This window comes from Clinocottus analis, unplaced genomic scaffold (genome assembly GCF_023055335.1).
Source record: "Clinocottus analis isolate CAN_PGR_092001 unplaced genomic scaffold, fCliAna1.0.p SCAF_15, whole genome shotgun sequence".
Classification (NCBI taxonomy): Eukaryota; Metazoa; Chordata; class Actinopteri; order Perciformes; family Cottidae; genus Clinocottus; species Clinocottus analis.
The window spans coordinates 2,999,318-3,022,676 of record NW_027175876.1 but is presented as its reverse complement, the minus strand read 5'-3'; the positions used below and the strand labels follow the sequence as shown (position 1 = coordinate 3,022,676).

At 42.9% G+C, this 23,359-nt stretch overlaps 2 protein-coding genes across 2 annotated transcripts; both read left to right on the top strand.

Annotated features, from left to right (window-relative positions):
* Window positions 1-106: 106 nt before the first annotated feature.
* Window positions 107-6,068, top strand: il20ra (interleukin 20 receptor, alpha). The gene is made up of 8 exons (XM_068577317.1): window positions 107-240; window positions 1,144-1,267; window positions 1,666-1,874; window positions 1,977-2,146; window positions 2,235-2,379; window positions 2,708-2,844; window positions 3,785-4,098; window positions 4,321-6,068. Exons 1-8 carry the CDS (start codon window positions 192-194, stop codon window positions 4,742-4,744), a joined length of 1,572 nt encoding a protein of 523 aa, XP_068433418.1. The 5' UTR covers window positions 107-191; the 3' UTR covers window positions 4,745-6,068.
* Window positions 6,069-7,528: 1,460 nt separating this feature from the next.
* ehd3 (EH-domain containing 3) lies at window positions 7,529-23,126 on the top strand. The gene is made up of 8 exons (XM_068576580.1): window positions 7,529-8,725; window positions 11,697-11,873; window positions 12,499-12,596; window positions 17,543-17,684; window positions 17,856-17,955; window positions 18,901-19,071; window positions 20,119-20,283; window positions 20,372-23,126. Exons 1-8 carry the CDS (start codon window positions 8,499-8,501, stop codon window positions 20,897-20,899), a joined length of 1,608 nt encoding a protein of 535 aa, XP_068432681.1. The 5' UTR covers window positions 7,529-8,498; the 3' UTR covers window positions 20,900-23,126.
* The last annotated feature ends 233 nt before the right edge of the window (window positions 23,127-23,359 follow it).

The window sequence follows — 23,359 nt, the reverse complement described above, 5'->3', positions numbered from 1 at the left end:
CATCCGTCGTTTTGGGATTCAGCCCTAACCTAATACGCGTTTAACGTGTTTTGTTTGTTTTAACTGATTTCTTGTGATCGTGTGGGGAGACATCGGGCCACTGACGGGCGGAGGAGCCCCCAGAGCCCAAGAGGCGGAGGGTTGGAAATGTTTCTTGTGAACGTGTGAAAATATGAGCGCTCCTCACAGCGATGTGGACGGTTTTATTCTTTCTGAACCTGGGAGCTCTGCACTGTTCAGGTATGACTTCTTTTAACTAACATTAAGAGTACTACTGTTGTTTTTCTCCTATAGGGTCTTAAATTATTCTTTACGTTATAGACCATCTCAAGTTATATGAATCAGAATTAAAAACTATGTATTGCCAAGTGTGTGTGTGTTTTCATGTCCGGTGGTGCATAACATTAAACAATAAACACAAGAAATAGGAGCATGTCTACATTTACAACTAAATGTACAATAGAATATGAAATTAAAATAAAGTGCATAGGCAAACAGATAACAGTACTTTAAACAAGTGAAATGTAAGTGTAAAGTGAAGTAACAAGTGCATGAAGTGTTACTCTGTCTGGAATGGCATCAAGGGTTCAGATTCAATAAATCATTGACTGACCTGAAACTCACTCACTGTGGAGAAGGTATGTTTTTATTAGGCCTTAGTTGATGTACAATGTGTACCCAATTAAAAGGGCAATCTTCACACAAAGTGTTTCATATTTACAACCTGCCTTGGAAACATTACACAAATGTTACTAACAAATAAATGAATTATATGGTGCCTTCTGAGTCCTGCAGGTTTGCCACAGTTACGATAATAAAGACTTAATTGATTCATATTAAGTAAACATCAGATATCAAAATAGCCACTGTTGTATGCACACAGTTTCTTAGGCATTGATTAACTTACTTCTTTATATTTGATTGTGTTTTATAAGAAGCCAATACAGGACAAAAGTATTAAAAAGTACTTTTGTCATACTGTAAAAACAAAAGGAAGTCAGTCAACCAGTATGCGGGAAGACAAAATATTCTCCAAAAACAACATTGCACAACGTAAAAGCGAAACTGATAGGGATTCGGATGACAAACACCAGTTCATATTACATGTGTCTCTTATCATTCTCCTTTTGCTTTTCTCCTCAGTCTCCTCGTCTCCCCCCATCCCAACCAACGTGACCTTCTCTTCAGTCAATCTGAGGAATGAGCTGCGGTGGCTCCCAGGAAGTGGCACACCGGATGGCACACTCTTTAAAGTGGAGTATGCCATGTAAGTAAAGATTTTAGAGTTTAAACAAAACAACGAATACAATAAGTTTATTTAACTGAAGTGGCCCTGAGAACAAATGTATTGTCTTCAAGTTGTATATACTTTAAGTTATTTCCATGTTGGCACATTACTGTAATTAGTTTGGAATTTACCTGGATAATAATGATGTACATCGTCCTTCAGCAAGGCTCCAAGGAATGTACAGACAAAAAGAAGCAGAGAAAAGAGAAGTAGACAAAAGAAAAAAGTAACTCGAGCTATCGAATAACTTACGCTCCTCGCTTGAGGGTGAAATGCACACGGAAAGCAGTGTGTGTTCAGCTCCTTCCCCCCGTTATATTGTCCCAGCTTATGCGGGGATTTGTCTGATCTATGTGGGTCTGCTCTGTGGTCCCCAGCTACGGGGACAGCGTTAAGGGCAGCAGAGGCCTGAAGGTGAACTGGAGGCCGGTGCCGCGGTGTGCCAAAATAGTGCGGAGCTGGTGCGATCTGAGCAATGAGACGTGGGATGAGAAGGAGGGATACCACGCCAGGGTCCGTGCCGTGAGCCAGAGAGCAGTGTCCGCGTGGGCCAACACGCGGAAGAGATTCGATCCGTGGACCGACAGTAAGTTAAAGTGGCAGTCTGTCTAAAAATGACACGCAGGGAAAGGCTAGAAAATATTTTGAAACCTACAACAAACGAAATATGTTTGCTCTATCTGTAAAGCTAGTTTTGGGCCTCCGCTGGTCTCTGTGGAAATAAAGGACAACAACGCCATCCTCACTCTGAAGGGACCAATGAGATATCAGCCTGGCAGCCGCACCCCGGCGATTTCCATGGCCACACTATACCCCTATATGACTTACGACCTCTTCATTGTAAATCGCGGCACAACAGTGAGTAAAAACATGATATAAAATGTGTCCCACTGCTTCCCGGACACGGGCAGGCTGTTAAATCAAGCATCTGTTTGTTTGTGTGTAGCTCCATGTCCCAGTGCTCTCCAATTCGTACACGTATCGACTGATGGAGTACGATACAGAGTACTGCTTCTCCGCCAAGACAAGATGCCTCTCCAAGCCCGCCCGGTGCTGGTCCTCAGCGCCGCATTGCATAACCACGCCTCAAGGTACAGCCATTAAGTGTGTCTGTGTGACAATGAGAATATGGTGCTCCCTGTTTGACAGGCAGAAAGGAATGTGACTGAACGTGGTGCAGAAACCAAGGACGCTATTACGTTTGTGCATGAGTCTTTAATTGTTGGTGAATCAGTTTGTAAACAAGACAACAAAAAAAAGAAGTAGATTTTAGCTGGATAACTGTAGGTTTTACATGTTTTTCAAAGACTTCTGATATGTCTCAGTGTTCACGTAGTATTTGCTGTTTGTACTTTTACACACATCTATGTTTGTATTTGTGTGGCATGTTTCTGATTCTCCCCCTCCGTCTTCCTCCAGACCCTATGATTGGCCAGCTGCAGACCGTGGTTGTGGGTATTGTTGTTTCATCCGTGTGCATATGTATCCTGGCGGCGGTTGGCTACTTCCTCTATCGCTACCTGACGGGGCAAGGACAGAAGAGCCCGTATATACTGGTAATGCATGCACACACTGACAATTTAACTACTTTATGTTTTAATAAAGTGCTCTTAAAAGTCGAGTTGAAATGAAAAATGTCTTCTTAACCCTTTTGGATCACACCCCAGGTCCTATTGTGCACCCTTTTTTAAAACAAATTATACATTTCTTTGTATTTTTATATCAAAATCAAATGATATTTTCTGTAAAACACTTCAGTTAGATAATACTCACCCGAAAAAAACAAGATGTTTTGGTTCTGATAAGTGAGGCCAATGTAGACGCGCCTGAAAGTTCTTTCTTATAGCCAATTATCTCACAGACTTAAATTGTATTGTATTGTCTATGAGATAATTACACCACTCCTCCCTTGAGTTCATGTTCTCATTCGCTGGTTTCCAGCCTGATGACATCATGATGTCCACTTTGTGAATCATGGTCCCATTAAGAGTAAAATAGACGGTAAAGCTGAGTATGTTTTGGAACATGGCTACCTTGTGATTGACAGGTTGCTACATTATAAGCACGCCTTTTAGCGGCTCAATCAATGGCGAAGGATTTGATTTAAACCCCTCTTGTAACTGTACACCACTCAGATATCCAGTTTCACTGTAGAATACTCACAGTACAAAAGCTAAAGACACTATAATTTTATTTTCACTGGGACTTAAATGTAATGAAAACCCCTCTTAAAGGGCACAATGACTTTACTTGTCACGACGAACAGCTATAAAATGTCCTCTGAGCTTTGAGGCAAAGTGGGATGCAATGATTTGGGAGTATATATATATATATATATGCCTGTGCTGATACAGTTTTTTACCGTGAAGCACTGACTTATTTGTTGTGTCTAACCGGTATGTGATACATATACAATACAGTTTTGACTCTTGTGTGAACTGTTTAGCTAAAAAAAAAACAATTCAAAAGGTCAATCTTTTCTCTGTCAACCTCCAGGACCCGCCCGCTTTTCATCCGCCCGTTCTGATATTTCCCCCGGAGAATCCCAACCTCATCGTCATCGCCATCGTCAAGGAGAAGCAGGCAAAAAGCGGCAGCGACGGGTACGCCTCCCAGAGGCCCGAAACGCCGCCGGAGCCCGAGGAACCCCGGGATGACTCGTCATTGGACTACGGGTTTGTTGGCGTAGCTCCGGGAACTGCGACCGGAGGAGAAGGTGGGAGTCACCCGAAAGGTGAAGAAGAGCAGAAACGTGCAGCCGGAAACAGGTACAAGAAAAAAGAGTGGAGAGTTGAGGACGGAAACACGCGGCCGGAGATGAGCACACTTACACAGGCGCAGGCGTGGCTACTGACGCAAAGCCAGGCAACCACGCGAGAGAAGGATGGAGAGGAGGACGAGGAGGAGGAGGAGGAAGAGGAGAGAGAGTTTCCAGGTTTGTTCATAAACACGAGCCCACAAACTGGCCTCTTCCGACTTCCTTTAACTCGACCAACGGCGGAGGGAGAGATAGGTGGAGGTGTGGAGGACAGAAGAGAAACTGAGGAGATCCCCCTTCTCTCGGCTTACGCCTGTCAGCGCACCGCATACACGCCTACTTCCCGCTCCGACCGCTCAGGTTTCTTACCCGACGACTACGGCGTTCTGAGAATGGCTGCGGCGCACGCGATAGACGAAGATGATTATGAGGAGGAGGGGAATATTTGCATCGATTGGAGCCCCGAGACCGGGAAACTAGTGCTGCCGCTGATGGGTGGGTTGATGCAGAGAGGGAGAGAGGAGGTGGAGGAGGAGGAGGAGGAGAAGCTTGAGTTGAGGTTGGAACATGTGATTGTAAGACAAGGGTCCGAGGAAAAGGCAGAGGAAAAGAGAGCGATGGAGGGAGGCGGGGCGGCGGGCGGCGAGCCGGAAGACTTTTTGACCAGATGGAACTTGGTCATCCCGATGGACGAGTAGATGATATTCATCAATAGATTCACCCCATTATAAACATAAAACATAGCTCTTATATGTATTTAAAATACAAATATTTTTGTACAAATTAAGAGCACTGAGTACTGAGGTTGGTTTACTTTAGCTGTGAATGTTTCAGCTTTCATATCATAACTTTATCTGATTAACAAATCACACTTATCAATGTCACGCTGATCAACTATGAAGGAAATGATCTGTGTTCACCTACATGTTGAACAAGCTGCAGCTCACTAATCCATTAATTTCTTCGGGTTAACCGTCATCCAAAGTATTCTTCTGTTTATTTTTATTGGAGACACATTGCAAAATATGTGAGTCCCAGTAGTTTCGCGGAACAAGGAAATATCACTCTGACGTTTACGTAGGCGGCGTGTGTGATACGACATGTGACCACAGTTCATTGCAGACACTCTGTGAGCAAACTCATCCGTGTTTATTTGATATTGTCGAGTAGTTGTGGCTATTTTCAAGTTTCGGGTTCGTTCCTGTTTTAGTCTCAGGGTCATAACAGCATTATTTCCCCGTTGTGTGCGTCTGTGATTGCAGCAATCTTTTTAATTAATACAAATGCATCACCGCTGACTATGTTATATGAAGGAAATACCAACGTTCAGATGAATAAATACAGTATCTATCTTTGTGTTCATATGAAGTCCAAACTACAGCACTTTACTGTTTATTCTTTTTCTACCCAGTGTAGAGATGTTCTAAATAATGAAGCTGCCAGACCGACAGTATGTGTCAATACTATTTGTGCCGTTGTACACGATGTTTTAAGCCGAGGATGTTTTTTTTTATGCTGTCACATCTATAAGTTATGCAATTGATTCCTCTGTATACCATTAACACAAGAGTAAAATATGTAGATGAGTAAAGCACATTTAATTAGCACTTTTGTTTGTTTTTCAGAAGAAAGCTACATAAATTGTTTTATTATGTAATAATGGAGGAAAACATGAGATTATTTTGTCAGTGTTGTTGATATTTCTAATTCCTTGTGTTTGCCTTACAGCTCACATGAAGGTATAACGAAACATTACATGAAGGAAATCTTTACTCGGCAGTTACCGACACTGCTTTCTCATTGTCTTTAGGGAACATTTTGGGTACTGTATCAAATACTGTAAAATCTCTTCCTGTTCACTGGTGTCTGAATTAATCTAAAAATACACTACTGGGAAATTATGAAACTTCGAAAGGTACTTCTAGGTTCACGTCGTTACATAACTCGGTGACAAGTTTGATGCCGTTCATGAAAATGTATCCATTTAACTAAAATGGTTTTAGAAGAAGTGAGTAACATGGTTTTTTTCATGGTTTAGTATGTCGCAAGACAGGATTATTGTATACTCACATCAATTTGAATAAAGTGAACTTGTAAACTATTCTGTTCTGCTTTGTTAAGTTCACATTCTGATAAAAGTGTACAACTTTCTCGCTCCACGTTTGTACTCTTACCAGCTTTTGCATATTCTCATGACGAAGTTTCAAAAATATTCACACACTGGAAGCATGGTTCACCTTTAACTCTCATTCCTGTCATCTGCCTCCACACGATGCAACAAGAGAGTGAATAGAGACATCTGCTGGTCAAATTATAAACACCAATAATGACGTTCATGTTGAAGTATGAGCAAGGACACTTCTTTTCCAATTATCTTTTCATCAACCCTCATTGTGGCCTAAGCAGATCAAAATCCTATATCAAGCTGTGCATCATTATAAGGCAGCTTCTTTTCCTTAAGCCAAATGGGCCAAAAAAGAGATTTAACTGACTCTGACAAGTCTGAAGAGTCTTTCAGAGGGATGTGTCCTCAGTAAAGAAGTACGAGGTGTTCAGTGTTCAAAGACATGGCCTCAGTAAAGAAGTACGAGGTGTTCACTTCTCAGGGACATGGCCTCCGTGAAGAAGGCTAAAACCTTCTGCACGCTAATAGTCTCCCAATAATTGTGCACATACAGAATTCTCCTGGCACTGATATGAATATGTAAAATAATAAATATATACAATATATATACATATATAATAAATATACTATATATACATTATATAAAATGTATATATTTATTATTTTACACGGCCCCCACAATAAATATGTAAAATAATAAATATATCGAGAATATATACAGTATATATATATATATATATATATATATATATATATATATATATATATATATATATATATAATTATTGTTTTACACTGTATATATTTATTATTTTACACTAATAGAATAATATATTTTACACAAACAAAATAAAAATAATAAATACTTACATTACAGTTACAAAATAATAAATAGTTACATTTATATATTTATGATTTTACTATATACACATATATATAATGTAAAATAATAAATAGTGTAAAAATAATAAACAGTATATATATATATATATGTATATATATATATACATATATATATATATATATATATATATATATATTATTTTTATTTATTTATTTATTTTTTAATATATATTTTTTACATATATATATATATATATATATATATATATATATATATATATATACTGTATATATTCATTATTTTACATATTTATTTTTAATGTAATGTAATGTAATTTATTTTTATTTTATTTATTTGACTCGCTCAGTACCGCCAAGGCCCTTTAGGTGGCGCGCTCCGGTTAACCGGGCAGCTCCTCCATCCCTCTCCATCCAGCATGGCGTCATCCTGCGCCGCTTCGGTTCCCGGAGCTCCGGCATCACTGGGCGGGACCTCGGCGGGTCACTGCCCGCCGTTGGGCACTTCCGCCGGGGCTCGGGTTTCCTTCGACTCGGCATTTAAATTGAGCTGCAGCACCACCAGCTGCTGCTACATTCAGCGCCGCGCTGTGACAGAAAATAGTCTCCTGGTATTTTTTTTGTTTTTTTTTAATTTTGCACACAACATCACAGCTGGTCCTGAGGAGGTGTGTGTGTGTGAGAGTGTGTGAGGCTTTTGTGTGCAGAAGAGCGGAGCCGTTGAACAATAACGGGGCTTGCGCTGTGACAGCAGCTCGGTGCATCATTTTTGGGATTCCTCCGCTCGCCGATGGACGAAATTGAATAGCGGTAACGTGATGTTGTGCATGCGCGGAATGATCTAAGTCCTGTTCCGGGAGCCAGCGTTTGTTCGTTTGAAATACGAAAACACACTAATTGAATGCGAAATTATTATTTGTGTTGCCCCGGGAGCACAAGTGGCCTGGACTTTGGAGGACCGATGGACTCGATGACGAGAGCGCATTTGAAGGGTCAGCTTTAAAATTCAGATATACAAAAAAAAAAGATTAAACAATTTTGTATTATTATTATTTTTCTTTGTAGACGTTGACGGAGACAAAATATATAGAAAATAACCTTCCACTGGGCGGACTATAACACCAAGCCTCGAATATCAATAACAACAACAATAGTCACCACCCCATTCCAGTGAAGCACGACAGACTTCAACATTTACATTTTTTTTTAGATACCTTCAATCAATTAACATTTTTCCAATTTTTAAAGATTGAAATATAACTTTGGCTATTTTAAGGTCATATTTGGCATTTTTGTTGGAAGATAAAGGTGTGTTAAGTTCTTTCTTTTTATTTTATTAGGTTATATTTTAGCTTAACAAGTGAGGAGCTCTCTCCCTCAGCTCCACCTTAGACCAGTAACCTTGACACGGGTGACAACCATCACCTCCAACGAGTAACTTTACGAGCCCAGAACAACAAGCGACCATGTTCAGCTGGCTCGGGACCGATGACAGGAGGAAGAAGGACCCAGAAGTCTTCCAGACGGTCAGTGAAGGCCTCAAGAAGCTCTACAAAACCAAACTGCTGCCGCTGGAGGAGAGCTACAAGTTCCACGAGTTCCACTCTCCGGCTCTGGAGGATGCAGACTTTGACAACAAGCCCATGGTCTTACTGGTGGGACAGTACTCCACCGGCAAGACGAGCTTCATACGGTGAGCACACACTCTCTCACACACACACACGGATAAGAAGAGGTTCATATTGACCGAGAGAATCACACACACACACACACACACACACACACACGAGGCCCCCAGAAAGATAGCAGGGGAGAGGTCGACACACCCAAACTGACTGTTCCCTGCAGAAGTTTGTCAAGAATGAGAAAGATGAGTTCATGGGAGAGAAAAAACAAAAAACCAACATAAAGAGCAGTCATCCCACACACTTACACACACACACACACATACACACACATACACTCACAACCAAACTGCGAGGAGTCACACCTCTGCAAGCTTTATTTAATCCATAAAATGTTCATAAGACAGCCAACAAAACACACACGGGCAAGCCCACCTCATGCATATGAAGTCAGGTGTGTGTGTGTGTATATCTATGTTTATATATGTATGTATGTGTGTGTGTGTGCAATCATACTAACAGACGGACATGGTTTCATATACGGGTTTGTTCTTGGGACCCACTTTATAAAACACCTGCTGGAGATTAGAATTTGCTCGTCGTTTTAGCCAAAAATGAAGCAAAAGCAGCGTTCGCTTGCCTGTAACTAACTTCAGGACTCTTTATTACCACTCGAGGCCTCATGGCAGACCTGCCTTACGCTCATCAAGGATCGGTTCATCAGTCATTCTGGACCAGAGTGCCGAATACACACCAACCTTAACTTCAATTCAGATTTAGCATAAACTTCTTTGGTGTAAAGATAAAGCTCCATCGTCAGAGGTTTTGTTATATGTGCCTGAAGTATCTCTGGCATTGGTATATGTGTGTGTGTGTGTGTGTGGCAGCCAGACGCTGGGCCTCTTTGATCTGCAGCACTGCTACTAACGCCCCTCGGACACACACAAAGAAACACACACACACACACACACACACACACACTTGCAGAGCCTAGTGGGTAATTAGTGAGGTGAACCTTTAAAAGCCAGAGAGAGGATGCTGTTAGTGACTTCCTGCTATAAGACGGAGCAGACATCCCTGCAGTGTTCGCTCTACTTCTTCCTCTTCTGTCTGTCTGTCTCTCTCTCGCCCCTCTCTCTCTCTCTTTTTGTCACCCCCCTCCCTCACGGTGACAACACCCACACGGCCCCCGCACCACTGGCATTGTAACAGTGAGATGCAGAATGCACAAATTGCTGAGTAACCCTCCGTCAGCAGCGCTTTCGTTTCACATCGCAGCGGCTCTGCATGCGGGAGCAGTGCAGGGCTTTGCTTTCTAAACGTCGTAGCAATAACGACGTTTTTAGTTCCATCACATTTGGCTTCGTGTGAGTTTAAAAAGTCATAAAACTTGCATGAATCTGTCTGGCAGCGTAAGAGGAAGACGAGCAGGATGAATGGAGAGCGACGCAATCTCTCCTCTTCGGCGGTTATTCACAGGCCCGAAATCTGAGTCTCTCTTCATTTTAGGGCCGAATTAAATTTTTCTGCTGCCAAATTATCCAGAGAATCTAAGTTTTCCCTTTTTTTTTTTAAAAGGATTTTTTCAGGGCTTCAGCGCCTCTTAAACCTCTTAAACTTCCACTCTGACGGTTAGTTCGGTCTGTGCCTGTGAAGTTTCACCTTTATCTCACTGACAGCGTATACTGCGCAGAATGTGAGGGATTAAGGGGAATGATGAGTGAGCTGACAAGTGAGCTCAACCCACACACACATACAGTATGTTCATTATAGTGAACGTATAGACACACACACACACACAGAGGGATGGCTCTACCAGGCACGGCTGACTCCGCTATCAAGGTGTTTGTGTGTGAGGAGAAGACGTGTAAGTGAAGCTTCCTTCCATCTGGCAGCACTTAAAATACACACACACTCACACTTTACATTAATGGTCCCTTTTTAGCTGTAAATCTTTAGCCTCCATCTCCTCTTTCTGGCCTGCGTTCACATTGTGAAACTCAACAGAAACGCACTATTCTTCATTTGCAACGTGAATGAGCAGAAGGGAGGAGGGACATGCTGCAGTTACAGATGAGGCCAAGAGGTTGCCAGAGCTGTGTGTTTTGAATAATATCCAATTTGCAGCAAAAACACGTTCACACGTTTTGAAATGTTTTACAGGTCTCCTGAAAAATGTGCCTGGTCAAAACCCATGCATGCGTGCATAAACTTTAATTTATGGCTGTTTTCGTCTTCACCTTTTTCACCTCATTCAGCTGTTTTTCATCATCGGCGTTCAAAACAAGTCGCTGTTTCTTCTCCACCAAATCCATGTTTAGATTAGTTTTAGTTTTACTTTACTTTAGTCTAAATATCTTCATTTCCCCTTTTTTGTATTAGGGAACTCAAACTGGTTGAGATGTATTTAAGGTAATTGTAATTGCTGTGCTTTCCTCTTTATTATGTCCACTTTTAGCAGACGGTCCCGCAGTGAGATGCTGTGATCGCCACGACTGACGGCAGTCACCTTGCTCTTGTACTCGAGTACCTCGCTCTAAAAACTTAAAAACCAAACTCAGTGCGGCAGAGTTTGTGCCTGGGAAGCAAACGTGGACGTAAAATTCCCCTAATTTTGGTTCCAGCAGCTTCTAATTCAAGACAGATCTGACTTCTTCTCACCATTCAGACACTGCAAGCCTCTAATCTAACGAGAGCCTTGCAGATGTGGCTCACATCTGTACCGCTGCCTCCGGTTGACTGTGGGTATTTAGTCAACTCTGAATTATGTAACTGTCGACTGCAAGCAGTTGTGGAAGTGAAGAAGTATCCCTTGTTGGAGAAAATGTATGCATTCTGTCAGGAATGATTCATTCATTTAGAGCGACATCATTTTCTTCCGTAACAAATGACTTTAAAAGTGAATGCCCATGTCTTGTAATGTGACTCTACAGTATCTATTGTTCATCGTCTCAGATAGCATCTTCTTTCTCAAAAAAAACCATCTCTCCTCCGGCCTTGTTTTGTGTCACGCTTCGTCGCACTATCTCGCCGCTCCAGCTACCTGTTGGAGCAGGATTTTCCCGGCATGCGGATCGGCCCCGAACCCACCACGGATTCCTTCATCGCGGTGATGCACGGCGACACCGAGGGAGTCGTGCCCGGCAACGCTTTGGTGGTTGACCCCAAGAAGCCCTTCAGAAAGCTCAACGCGTTTGGAAACGCATTCCTCAACAGGTAAAACGCGCTCGCACTCTTTCCCCAAAGTGCAGGATGACATGCGCCGATGGCAGATGCTGTCGGATGTGTGTGTGTGTGCACGCGTGTGTGTGTGTGTGTGTGTGTGGACGTTGGAGGAAAAGAAAAGGAGAAGAAAGAGAGAGTGAGAGTACTCGTGAAAATCCACACCACAGCTCTACATTCCTGTATGATTGAATTTCCCTCTGCTCACTGGTCAGGCTGTCGTGTCTGTGTGTGTCTGTGTGTGTGTGTGTGTCTGTGTGTGTGTGTGTCTGTGTGTGTGAGAGAGAGACACACAGCCAGTCATCTGTGCAGAGTCATCCTTCTGGAAAAGGAAAAGTGCCAAAAAGTGTTTATCTGGCGGTAGTGTCCTCGCTGTGAGGGCCTCACCGCTGCTGAAACTAGACAGAAGACGCGCTGCCTGTCAGAGGGGATTATGGGGGATCACAGCGAGGCTGACGGCTAACCTGTCAGTATTTATCCAGCTGGAGACTCAGAGATAGAGGAGAGGGAGGTGGAGGTCTGGTGTGGGACGATGTTTGTTGTTAAAAACGTTTTTACACTTCTGTCCGGTTTCTTTTAACCCTCTCCTCTCCTCTGTGTGTGTGTGTGTGTTTTTTAGGTTTGTGTGTGCCCAGCTGCCGAACCCGGTGCTGGAAAGCATCAGTGTGATCGACACGCCAGGGATCCTGTCGGGAGAGAAACAGAGAATAAGTCGAGGTAAGACGTATGTCAAATGTTTTAAATATCTTCCTCCCGCTTATGATGATGAGCGTGCAAAGTGTGTCAGCGTTCGTTCACTGGACCCATTCAGCTGCAGCCCCCCGTCGTCCCTCTGAACTCTGAACTACAGAGTCAGCGTTTCCTTTTGGATGTGTGTGTGTTTATTTGAGCTTGTAGCTATCAGGAGGATTACGCTTCATTCAATTCAAAGAACAGGAAGCGGCAACGAAAAAAAAGATGAGCTTTGAATGCTTTCTCTCTCTCTCTGTGTGTGTCTCTATGTTTTTGTGTGTCTGTGTGTACAGTTCAGATTCTAAAATAAAAAGGTGATAAACATTTGCTTGTTTGTGCAATGAACAATAGCCACATACACAAAGATAACTCGGTATGCGCGGGAACTACTTTATTCACGTCATATTTATATATTATCTTCATAATTACACTCGAGTGGACAGATCCCAGCCGTGGTGTGGAGACTATACAGTTTGAAGAGAAGTTTAGGTGCTCACAGGAATTTCCTCTGGGCTTTCTTACACTTTGATAAGTGTCCGGCATTCCCAGCGCTAAACGCTGTCATTGCCATACCGACCGCTAACGTACAACAAAAGAGCCGGGATAATGAAAGACGGCTATAATTTAGACTTTCCCCCTCATTCGCCCGCCCTTTCTTTCACAGTCCATCTTTTGAATTCCCTCCCTTTTTTGTTTGTGCTCCGCTGTTCATTTCATTGGTTCTGTCCGCTGGCTGTCACCACGGTGCGTTAATCCTGGAGTGCTGACGGTATCGCACAGAAAGACGGTTTTGTATGTTGCAGGTACTGAGAGCGATATCGGGTGTCGGGCCTTCGCTGGCTCGAGGAGCTGGATTGGGTATCTGTCCCAGTGCGGCCCATCTGTTCATGTCAATTCTATGTTAAATACCACATGCATTACGTACTGTAATTGTGATTCGATTTGGTTTTACCAATTTGTTGCTGCGTTCAAGAGGTTTACACTCATTTTGAAGGTTTACTTCATCACGTTGTTAGTGTATGATTTCTTGTGTAAATAATAGGGGCGGGCGAAACTTAATCAATAAAGCACAGTATCGCGATATTTTGCGTGGCGATATTGTATCGATAAACGGAAGCCGAGTATCGATATTTTATGAAATCAATTGGAAAGTTTTTGGTCCTCGAATAATAAAATAAAGTGCTTTTCCAGCTTTTTTTCATTGTGCTGCATTGTGTTGACAAAGTTTTCTTTTGGGGACGTTTTGCGGTGGAAAAAAATCGCAATATTTAATCCATCGCAGTATCGTGATAGCATCAAATCAGGACTCGAGTATCGTGATGAAATCGAATCGTGGGACCTCTGGGGATTTCCACCCCTAATAAAAAAAACACATTAAATACATTTATATCCGTGTATAATTTGTTTTACAGAGTTAGGAAAAGCAATGCACAGGTCAAGTCTGATGTGGCCTCAGGCTCTGAGTCCACATCGTTTTCTTTTTTAAATTGTTCCCAATGAAGCGGAGAGCAAAAGTCAACTCGGTGTCTTCTTTCCGAGCGCTCCACCTTTTTTTTTTTTTTTTTTTGGCGCGGCAGCTTTTAAGCGTTTCGCGTTGAAAATCGCTAATCTTTTCAGAAAAGGGCACACACAGACTCCAACATAACTAAGACCGTAAAAGCCTGTTTCGTGGGAGCAGATCGGCCGGATGGACACAGATTGTTGCCGGTTAGTGTACATGTGCTTTTATAAGCGTACAAGATGTCTCCTCTGGGCCTCGCAGCTGTCAGATTCAGCGGCGACAAACTCATCCAAGCTTCATGCTCGTGCCGAAAAAGACAAAGTCGGACAAATGAAAAAGAGAAAAAAAGCGACTGGCTGATGCTCGTCCATCATACATGCAAGTGACATATTGTCAAGATATTGTTGTCATAGAAAGATTTTAATGGGATAAAGCGCTTCCCAGAACCCTGTTGCCGCCTTTCTGCCAGAAAAAGGCGCAATGTGGACACGCAGCGTGTTAATTCAACACCGGTGTTGGATCGGTACTCCGCATGAAACGAGCTGCAAAGGCCAAATTGGAAACGAGGAACAATTTCTGGTCACGGAGTTCAGTGCTTGAGCAGGGTTGGGTCTGGATTAATGTTTGAATAATGTCATGAGAAGGTTTCTGTGTGAAGAGTGAACACTTCTGTCGGCAGAAGTTGACCTGAAGCCGAGCCACGTCGTCTCTGCCCTGCCTCTCTGTTCGCTCGGTCAATGTGTCCCGAGAACGTGTCGTCAAACCAAATAAACGGCCCAGCGAGGCGTGACCCTGCTGTTGTCTGTTGCGTGTAATAAAAAAACGTCTGCTGAGTCAGCACAGCTGTGTTTTCTCTCCGTGTGTGTGTGTGTAAGTGTGTACGGTGTGTGTCTTCATTTCCTTTTCTTCCAATCCTGCACTTCATGTTTTCATCTGTATGTTGTGTGTCTCTTCATGCTATCATTGCATTGTATTTATCAATGTGTGTTTGTATTTGTGTGTATCCAGATGAGAAGTCGGGCTATAGCTGCCTACATAGATGTCTTTTTGGAGGTATTGTAGATAATAAGCTTGGGTATTGACCAGCTACAAAAAAGCTAATAAAAGTGATATTTTGAAGGATTTATGGACTGCTACATGCTCTTCACTGGACTCCAGTCACATGGTCTGGGGGGAAATATATACATATATATTTTTTAATTGACCTTATTAGTTAGCCAGCTGTATATTCTGTACAGATATGTCATATGTGTCTGTTTCCTTCAGTTTTTTTCCCAAAATGCAGTGAGTTTTTTTTGTTCAAGAGGATGAATTATAGTAGTTTTTAGTTATTTGACACTTTTGACGTCTCTCAGAACTAATGGCTGTATTTTCGTGACATTTCTTTTGGATATTTGTGCTTTTCCAAAAGGAGGAATCCTACAGCAACATTTCCACAAGTGAGACAAAATAATAATTTTCTCTCAAGGTTCTCAATTTGATAAAATTGATACTCTAGGAGCGATTACTCTAGTTCCACCATGAGACCCAATATTGGCTTTGTGTAAAAGATGCAACACTGGAAAAGAAATACTTTTGGTACTCATGACCCCTTGAACTTAACCTTCACCACGTAGCTGTGGGACAATATGATAATTCATGGCACGATTATCCTGGCCAAAATAATTGAGATCCACAATATAATCCAGCTAATTATCAACATGTTCTTAAAGCATACTGTCATCACTTCACCTTTATGTTTTGTTAAGATTAAATATATTTTTTTAATTTTATTGAACAATCCTTTTATGAAAAAAGATATATTTGAGAAATCATGAGGTCTATCTGCATATATGAATAAAACAGACAACATTATGCAAGTCTATTTCTTCTCATATGACTTTTAAAATCAATCTCTAGGCAGCTTTTTTACGTTTTTCAAGATTATCCTGACAAATGGAAATTCACCACAATCAAGATATCAAACTTCAACGTGGAGCTTTAGACTCCAGTCTCGTTTTTCCCCCCACATCATGTGAAAAGAGCTTCCCGTGAAGAATGATCCACTAAAATTCATAAATATCAAGGTGTGTCTCTCTTAACCCTCCACAGCTTCTCTCTCGTCTCCTCGTCTCCTCGTCTCCTCGTGTCCTCGTGTCCTCTCAGCTGTGCTCGTTTAGGACGGGAAGGGCACCGATAAAACCAATTTACATATTTTACACACTTATTGCTACAGCTGCCGAACTTTTGCGCACACCCCGGTGAGGAATTAACAAACACTCGACACCGCTGCTTTTAATAATCGCTGGCAGAAGAGCCTTGAAGGCGTCAACACTACAATACAAACACCTACATCAAGACACACAATGTCAGCCATCGTGGGAATCTTACACCTCGAGTGATCCTCGTCTGGGAGGCGACGATGTATGAAGTGTGTTTTTTTTTTTTGTCGCCGCTTTGTCTGCATAGTGAGGCTGGACAGATTTAGATACACTAAAGCGATAACATGTGCAGAGCTTGTAGAATTTCTCTTTTTTCCCCTCACAAACGAAGCTCCACTCGCTAACAAAAAGCTTCTTCCTATCACTCGATCGCCAATGCCTCCTAGTCGCCCTCTTCCATAATCTCGGCGGCAGCAGGTTCACCACTGACTCTGCATCTCTTCAGCGTTGTGTGGAAACTTGAGCTCACTAATCCTTTCGTTCTGTCCTTTTTTTTTTTTTTTTTTTTTTTGTTCCGTGTTCTCCTCTCATATCCTGTGGAATTTCTCCATGCGAGCGTCAGTTTCGTCCTTGAGGAGGATGGAGAGTCAAAAGGAGGCAATGATGTATTCCCGCTGACAGACTTAATCATTGATTCATTTATTTATGCCGTGCGGGAGGCATTAACCCATTCATTCACTCATTCCAGCATTCATTACCGCCCTGATTGCTTCTCATGAGATAAAATCGGGGCCAAGACGGACAATAAAATATTGTTTTTGGTCCCCCCTCCTCTCACTACCCGCTCATTATTTAATTTTTAAAAATGCCACTTAGTTGAGTCCCGGCAAGCCCGCCTCCATCTGTAAACATGCATTCTTTTCTCTCAGCATGTTGTAATTTGTCCTTCGTGTTGCGTCCTCCATGACTTCTTGGGGGGGGGGGGGGGGGGGATAGCCACATCACAGCTGTTGTTCTTGGCCTCACGGATGATACATAGTGTTGATCATCTTCATGAAAATGTCAGCGGACTGACCTGTGTCCTGCAGAAGTAGAATGACTTCAGATGCCTCCCCTTGAATGCCATGTTGACACTGGGATGGGATCAAAGATACAGAAAGTCAAAGGGACACGCAATGAATTATCTCTGTCTCACAGTCTCTTCAAAACAAAAATCTAAACTTTCCCATCCTTTCTAATACTAATACTAATGCCCTTTTTGTTGGGGATCCCCCCCCCCCTCCTCTCAGGCTATGACTTTGCCGCTGTCTTGGAGTGGTTCGCCGAGCGAGTGGACCGCATCATACTGCTGTTTGACGCCCACAAACTGGACATCTCGGATGAGTTCTCAGACGTGATCAAAGCCCTGAAGAACCACGAAGACAAGATCAGGTGCCGCGGCGTCGCTCTCTGTCCGGTTCTCCACGAAAAAGAGACGAGAGCGGCCGTCCTCTTTTCTGCATTCATACCGACGTTATGGTGTCAGCAGCGCTTTGCTTTCAGTCCACATCAACGCCTCTCTCTCTCTCTCTCTCTCTCTCTCTCTCTCGATGTCTTTGGCAGGGTGGTGCTGAACAAGGCGGACCAGATAGAGACGCAGCAGCTGATGAGAGTGTACGGCGCCCTGATGTGGTCGCTGGGGAAAATAGTCAACACCCCTGAGGTACGGTACGCAGGAGGAGTTTGGGTTTAAAGCTTTTCTTGTCTGGTGTTTGTCGCAGTTGATGCTGAATAGAACTATGAATGAAACATGCAGCATAAAGATACCTGAACACTGTCACAGCTCCTTTTGGAGCTTTATTGTCAAAGGTTTCAACCTACTGATCGTCCTGAGGCTTGTTGTGGACGTAATGCCACGGTTTATAAACCTGGATTTCATCTACTATACACAATCATTCAAAATGATTGGATATTGTATCGTTCAGTGTTCCACAAATTGCTTCGCTGGAGACCCATTTTCTAAATATCGATCCAATTCATAAGTGGGCTGCGTAAATTCACCATTTTTACTGCTCTTTCCGCTTTACTTTCATCAATAATATTTACTAGAGCAGCCATTTTAAAGAGGTATATGTTTGATACATCACAACTTAGTTTGATGCATGTGCTATTAAAAACATATACAGATGTTCAATACTTTATAAATGTATCTAATTAACTATCTAACTAGTATGGGGTGTTATCAGTTATCTCCTTTATTTATTTTTATATATATATATATATATATATATATATATATATATATATATATATATATATATATATATATATATTTATTTATATATATATTTATTTATATATATATATATAAATAAATATTCCTGTACGTGCTAATGTAATGTTAGCGTGTAGATTCAAATGAGTAAAAAAAATATTATATATGAAATGTCAAAAGCCGATGGAAGAAATTCAAAAATATTATCCGGCGACTGGGAATGACTGATATGTACATTAATGTGTATTATTGGTTGTTTCCCGACCGACTGATCAATGCGGTTGTTCGCTCCGTTGGCTTTTCCAGAGTCGACAATGAAACTCTTTAATCTGAGCCCTTCCTCTCGCGTCTTCAGCCTCGTTGACTTCCTGTCCGCCTCCGTCTCGCCGACAGGTGATCCGCGTCTACATCGGGTCGTTTTGGTCCCACCCGCTGTTGATTCCCGACAACAGGAAGCTGTTCGAAGCGGAGGAGCAGGATCTGTTCAAGGACATTCAGTCTTTGCCGAGAAACGCGGCGCTCCGAAAACTCAACGACCTGATCAAGAGGGCGAGACTCGCCAAGGTAGGGGCTCGGATGAAAGGCTCGGCGATGGCAGCGTCGAGGTGACTCTTCACCTCGGGATGTTGTTGGACGGCGCGGATATTTTAAGCACAGGTGTGTGTGTGTGTGTGTGTGTGTGTGTGTGTGTTCTTACCATCCCTCACTCGCCCTCCTCGCCCCCGTCCAGCTGTTAACCTTGACAGAAAAAGTTTGTCGCTGTCACGGAAACAAATGGAGGGCAGACAAGTGAGGCCATCCTCCTCTGAGTAAATTGTTTCCTGTTTCCTCTTCCAATGCGGGAAGTCAGGTACCCGTTGTAGTTGGAGGAAAAACGAAGAGGATACACACACGCACGCACGCACACGCACGTGCACACACACACTTATCAAACTGGGAGGTGAGTGCAGTGTTCCTGTCTGACAGCTCATGGGGCGTGTGTTGTGTGGGTGGATGTGTGTGTGTGTGTGTGTGTGGGTGTATTGTGATGAGCTTCAAGGACACGATGTGGATTCAGGGAAATCTACACACACACACACACACACATGCATATCACCACGGTAACATAACAACAAAAAGTCCCATTAAGTGTTTTATTTGCCTAGTTAAAGGCTGTACTGTACTCCTCTGGTTTAAGGAGTCCTGCGTGTCCCAGACTCCAGCGTTGTAACATTCTTCTGCGGTTTCTAATGTTTGTGTTTATCGGAATTAGTTAGTCAGTTTAATGTTTTATCGGGATCATGACAATGAAGGTTGTGGAACGGGACCGCGATAAAACAAAGGAAGTATGAGTAACATTGTTAAAGCCTTGGTCCGAGGTGATTTAATGATATTCTTCAAAACTGATGCAGGAAGAACAACAGATTTTGCAGCTGTGAACTCTTTTCTGGTCCCTGTAGTGCGCACTGAGGGATTTATTCCCTCAATTACCCACATTTACCATCAACATCCCCATTAAAAAGGTGGTAATTTTCCCTTTTTTAAAGGATTATGACTTTACTTCAGTTGGCCGACTTGCTGTCCCAGTAAAGTTGCTGTTGAGTGCACTGAGCTTGCGCTCTCTGAACGCAGGTCCATGCCTACATCATCAGTGCACTGAAGAAAGAGATGCCCACCGTGTTCGGGAAGGAGAACAAGAAGAAAGAGCTCATCGGCAGTCTGGGAGATATTTACAAACGCATCGAACGAGAGCATCAGATATCACCCGGAGATTTTCCCAATCTGAAGAGGATGCAGGTAAACGGGGAAGAGCTGTGTGGAGTCATAGACGGGGGGGATTAAACCGATGAGATTAAAACTCGCGATGTGGTTTGTCTTCCTTCAGGATCAACTCAATTCTCAGGACCTCAACAAATTCCAGCCTCTGAAACCCAAGCTCCTGGAGGCGGTGGACGACATGCTGTCCCACGACATCGCCGGCTTAATGGTGCTGGTGCGCCAGGAAGAGAACCAGCGCCCCAAACCGGTCGTGAAGGGCGGCGCGTTCGACGGCACGTCGGACGGCCCGTTCGGCCACGGGTACGGCGAGGGGGCCGGCGAGGGCATCGACGACGCCGAGTGGGTCGTCGTCCGCGACAAGCCGGCGTACGACGAGATCTTCTACACGTTGTCTCCCGTCAACGGGAAGGTGACCGGCGCCAACGCCAAGAGGGAGATGGTGAAGTCCAAGCTGCCCAACACGGTGCTGGGAAAGGTCTGGAAGCTGGCGGACATCGACAAGGACGGGATGCTCGACGATGAGGAGTTTGCGTTGGCCAATCACCTGATAAAAGTGAAACTGGAGGGACATGAGCTGCCGGCCGAGCTGCCCGGACACCTGATTCCTCCTTCCAAGAGGAAACTACCTGAGTAAATGTAAGATTACATTTCCCCCCCCCCCCCGACCCCAAAACCTGTAAGTAGACGTCCCCCGATTAACATAGTAATACTCCTGTAGCGTTATAGCAAACATATTTGACCCCATTTTCAACTCCTATTCCTGCTCTATTGCCGTCAATCTCCACATCTGCAGTCTTTCCAATGCTTCAAGAGGCAAATATTGCAACAAAGCATTCAGATATACATAGAGAATGCTAATTATTGCTAATGTACTGTCAGCGTGTGGATTCAAATGACACAATCCTGCAGCGCCGACATGGATTTTACAGAGGAAGTGTCCTCTTTTGTTGTTCAGGGTGAGCTGTTAGGCAGGACAGGTGTTAGATATGTTAGAACAACTGATAAGGTAAATATATAAAACATAAATCTAAAATGAGAAACACTGGAGTACAGGAGAATGTGAGGTGACCCGAACTACTGGAAGACAATGGGAGAGATGCGACAATGTGAAGATAAAAAGATCTGATGGGGAGGATCGTTCTGGGAGAAGGGAGATGGGGATATAACAAAATGCTGAATATTATTGTATCATTATCTTTAATCGATAGAGAAGACGTATATTTGTCTTGAATTCCAAACTAAAACATGTCACGGTATCGCAGTGCCGCGTTAGTTTCGGCCTCTCGGCACCGCGGACGATTCTGGCTTTTGTTTCGTGGCGGCATAATGAACCCATTCAAGGATTTCCTGTCAGGTCGCTTGAGAATACACACACACACACTCACACTCATTGAGACACACACACACTCAGAGACACAACGCAAAGAGACACACACACGCCGAGAGACATACAAAGAGGAAGAGTCACACACATATACACAAACGCATAGAGAGAGAGAGAGAGACACGCACACAGAGGGAGAGAGAGAGAGAAGAAATGGACAGAGCACACACACACATGCAAACACACAGACTTGCACATAGACACACACAGATATAGACACACACACACACACAGACACACACATGAAGACTATTCCGAGCTTACATTCACTTCATGTGCGTTCACATCTCGGCAGCATCTGGATTCACTTTACCTACTGCAACGAATGTTCTCTCTTGTGTGTCTGTGCGTGTGTGGGGGGGGGGGGGAAACTAAGAATGACAAGTGGTTTGTCTCCTTTATGGTTTATGCATTGTTCGACATATTAACATGTTTTGGAAATACTGTGACTGTAACACGGACCTATACGACGGGGTATTGTCTGCAGAGAGAAGACATCCTCAGTCTCAATGTATTGGACGGACTCTGAATGTCGAATGTGTTGACATTCACCTCCTGTGTGTCTGCGTATGACCACGCGTATCAGTGTTATTATCCGTAACGTGTCTGTATCAAGTCTTAATAAGCGTCTCACCGGCTCCTTAATGGGCGCGTTCAGCGGGTCGTTAACTGGAAATGAATCGGTTATCGTTCACCTTGTGAAAGTGATCTAACCTGGCTGTTTGCTTCTTATTTTTCGTGATAACAAAACACTAATAAACAAGTTTTCTTTCTTTCTTTTTTGAATGAAAATTTGGCCTTTTCAACAATGTATGTGTTTTAAATTGTATCCATGTAATAAATGTACCTGGATTCACTGCAGCGATATGCCAGTATGTACGTATGTGTGTGTATGTATATATATATATATATATATTTACACACATATACACTTCACTGATGGACTTTATTTGTGGTTTGTCACCGGTGAGAATCTTGACGATCTAATAGGATGAAAACACCAAACAAAATGTGTGTTCCCATGTGAAAAGAGATGGTGTTTTACGAGTGAGACGGCGTTTGAGCCGCAGGATCGACTTGAAATCCCCCGTGCGTCGTTACTGTGAAGCCGCTGTACACGACGGGACTGTTTGCATTCCACGAACACAGATTGGGAAATCATCCCCATCGTCTCGGGCGCCGCACGCACCGCCTGCTCATGTTTCACAGACGAGCCCGATCAGATGAACGAGAGTGAAATGTATGAAAGGATCACTTGTTGGATGTGGATGCTCCGCAAAACAAAGTCCTTGAAATTCTCGAGTTGTTTTCAGACCCTGACAGATTGCAACATGAAGTCCTGTGTACTGGTAAATACAGCGAGTGGAAACACTGGCGATGTGTTTTTTCTTTTTCAAGATGGCCATGCATCGCTGATTTCTGCTTTTCTGTCGACATTAACGGTCCAAAAAAATGGAATAAAAATGAATTTACTCTACTTATTTTGGCCTTGTTTCATTTGTGTTTGTAGATTTAAAAAAAAAGAAGCTTTTATATAAAGCTGAGACAATCATATGCTACTGGATGAAGTGCATATTGTGTTATTCAACTGTTGGAAACATAATAACCATTCTGCAAACTGTTAGATGAATTTCCCGGATTTTATTTTGGAATTGTCTTTTCCACTCTTAATATAATTGCTTTTCTCGTTAAGGAGGAAACTATGTTAAT

What these genes read in the sequence shown, in the direction of transcription:
- il20ra (XM_068577317.1), top strand. Translation starts at nt 192, where the DNA reads ATGTGGACGGTTTTATTCTTTCTGAACCTGGGAGCTCTGCACTGTTCA. An exon ending in GGGAGCTCTGCACTGTTCAG is followed by an intron (nt 241 to 1,143) that starts GTATGACTTCTT and finishes TTTTCTCCTCAG; the next exon opens with TCTCCTCGTCTCCCCCCATC. An exon ending in GTTGAGGACGGAAACACGCG is followed by an intron (nt 4,099 to 4,320) that starts GCCGGAGATGAG and finishes TGTGGAGGACAG; the next exon opens with AAGAGAAACTGAGGAGATCC.
- ehd3 (XM_068576580.1), top strand. Translation starts at nt 8,499, where the DNA reads ATGTTCAGCTGGCTCGGGACCGATGACAGGAGGAAGAAGGACCCAGAA. An exon ending in GGCAAGACGAGCTTCATACG is followed by an intron (nt 8,726 to 11,696) that starts GTGAGCACACAC and finishes TCGCCGCTCCAG; the next exon opens with CTACCTGTTGGAGCAGGATT. An exon ending in AACCACGAAGACAAGATCAG is followed by an intron (nt 17,685 to 17,855) that starts GTGCCGCGGCGT and finishes TGTCTTTGGCAG; the next exon opens with GGTGGTGCTGAACAAGGCGG.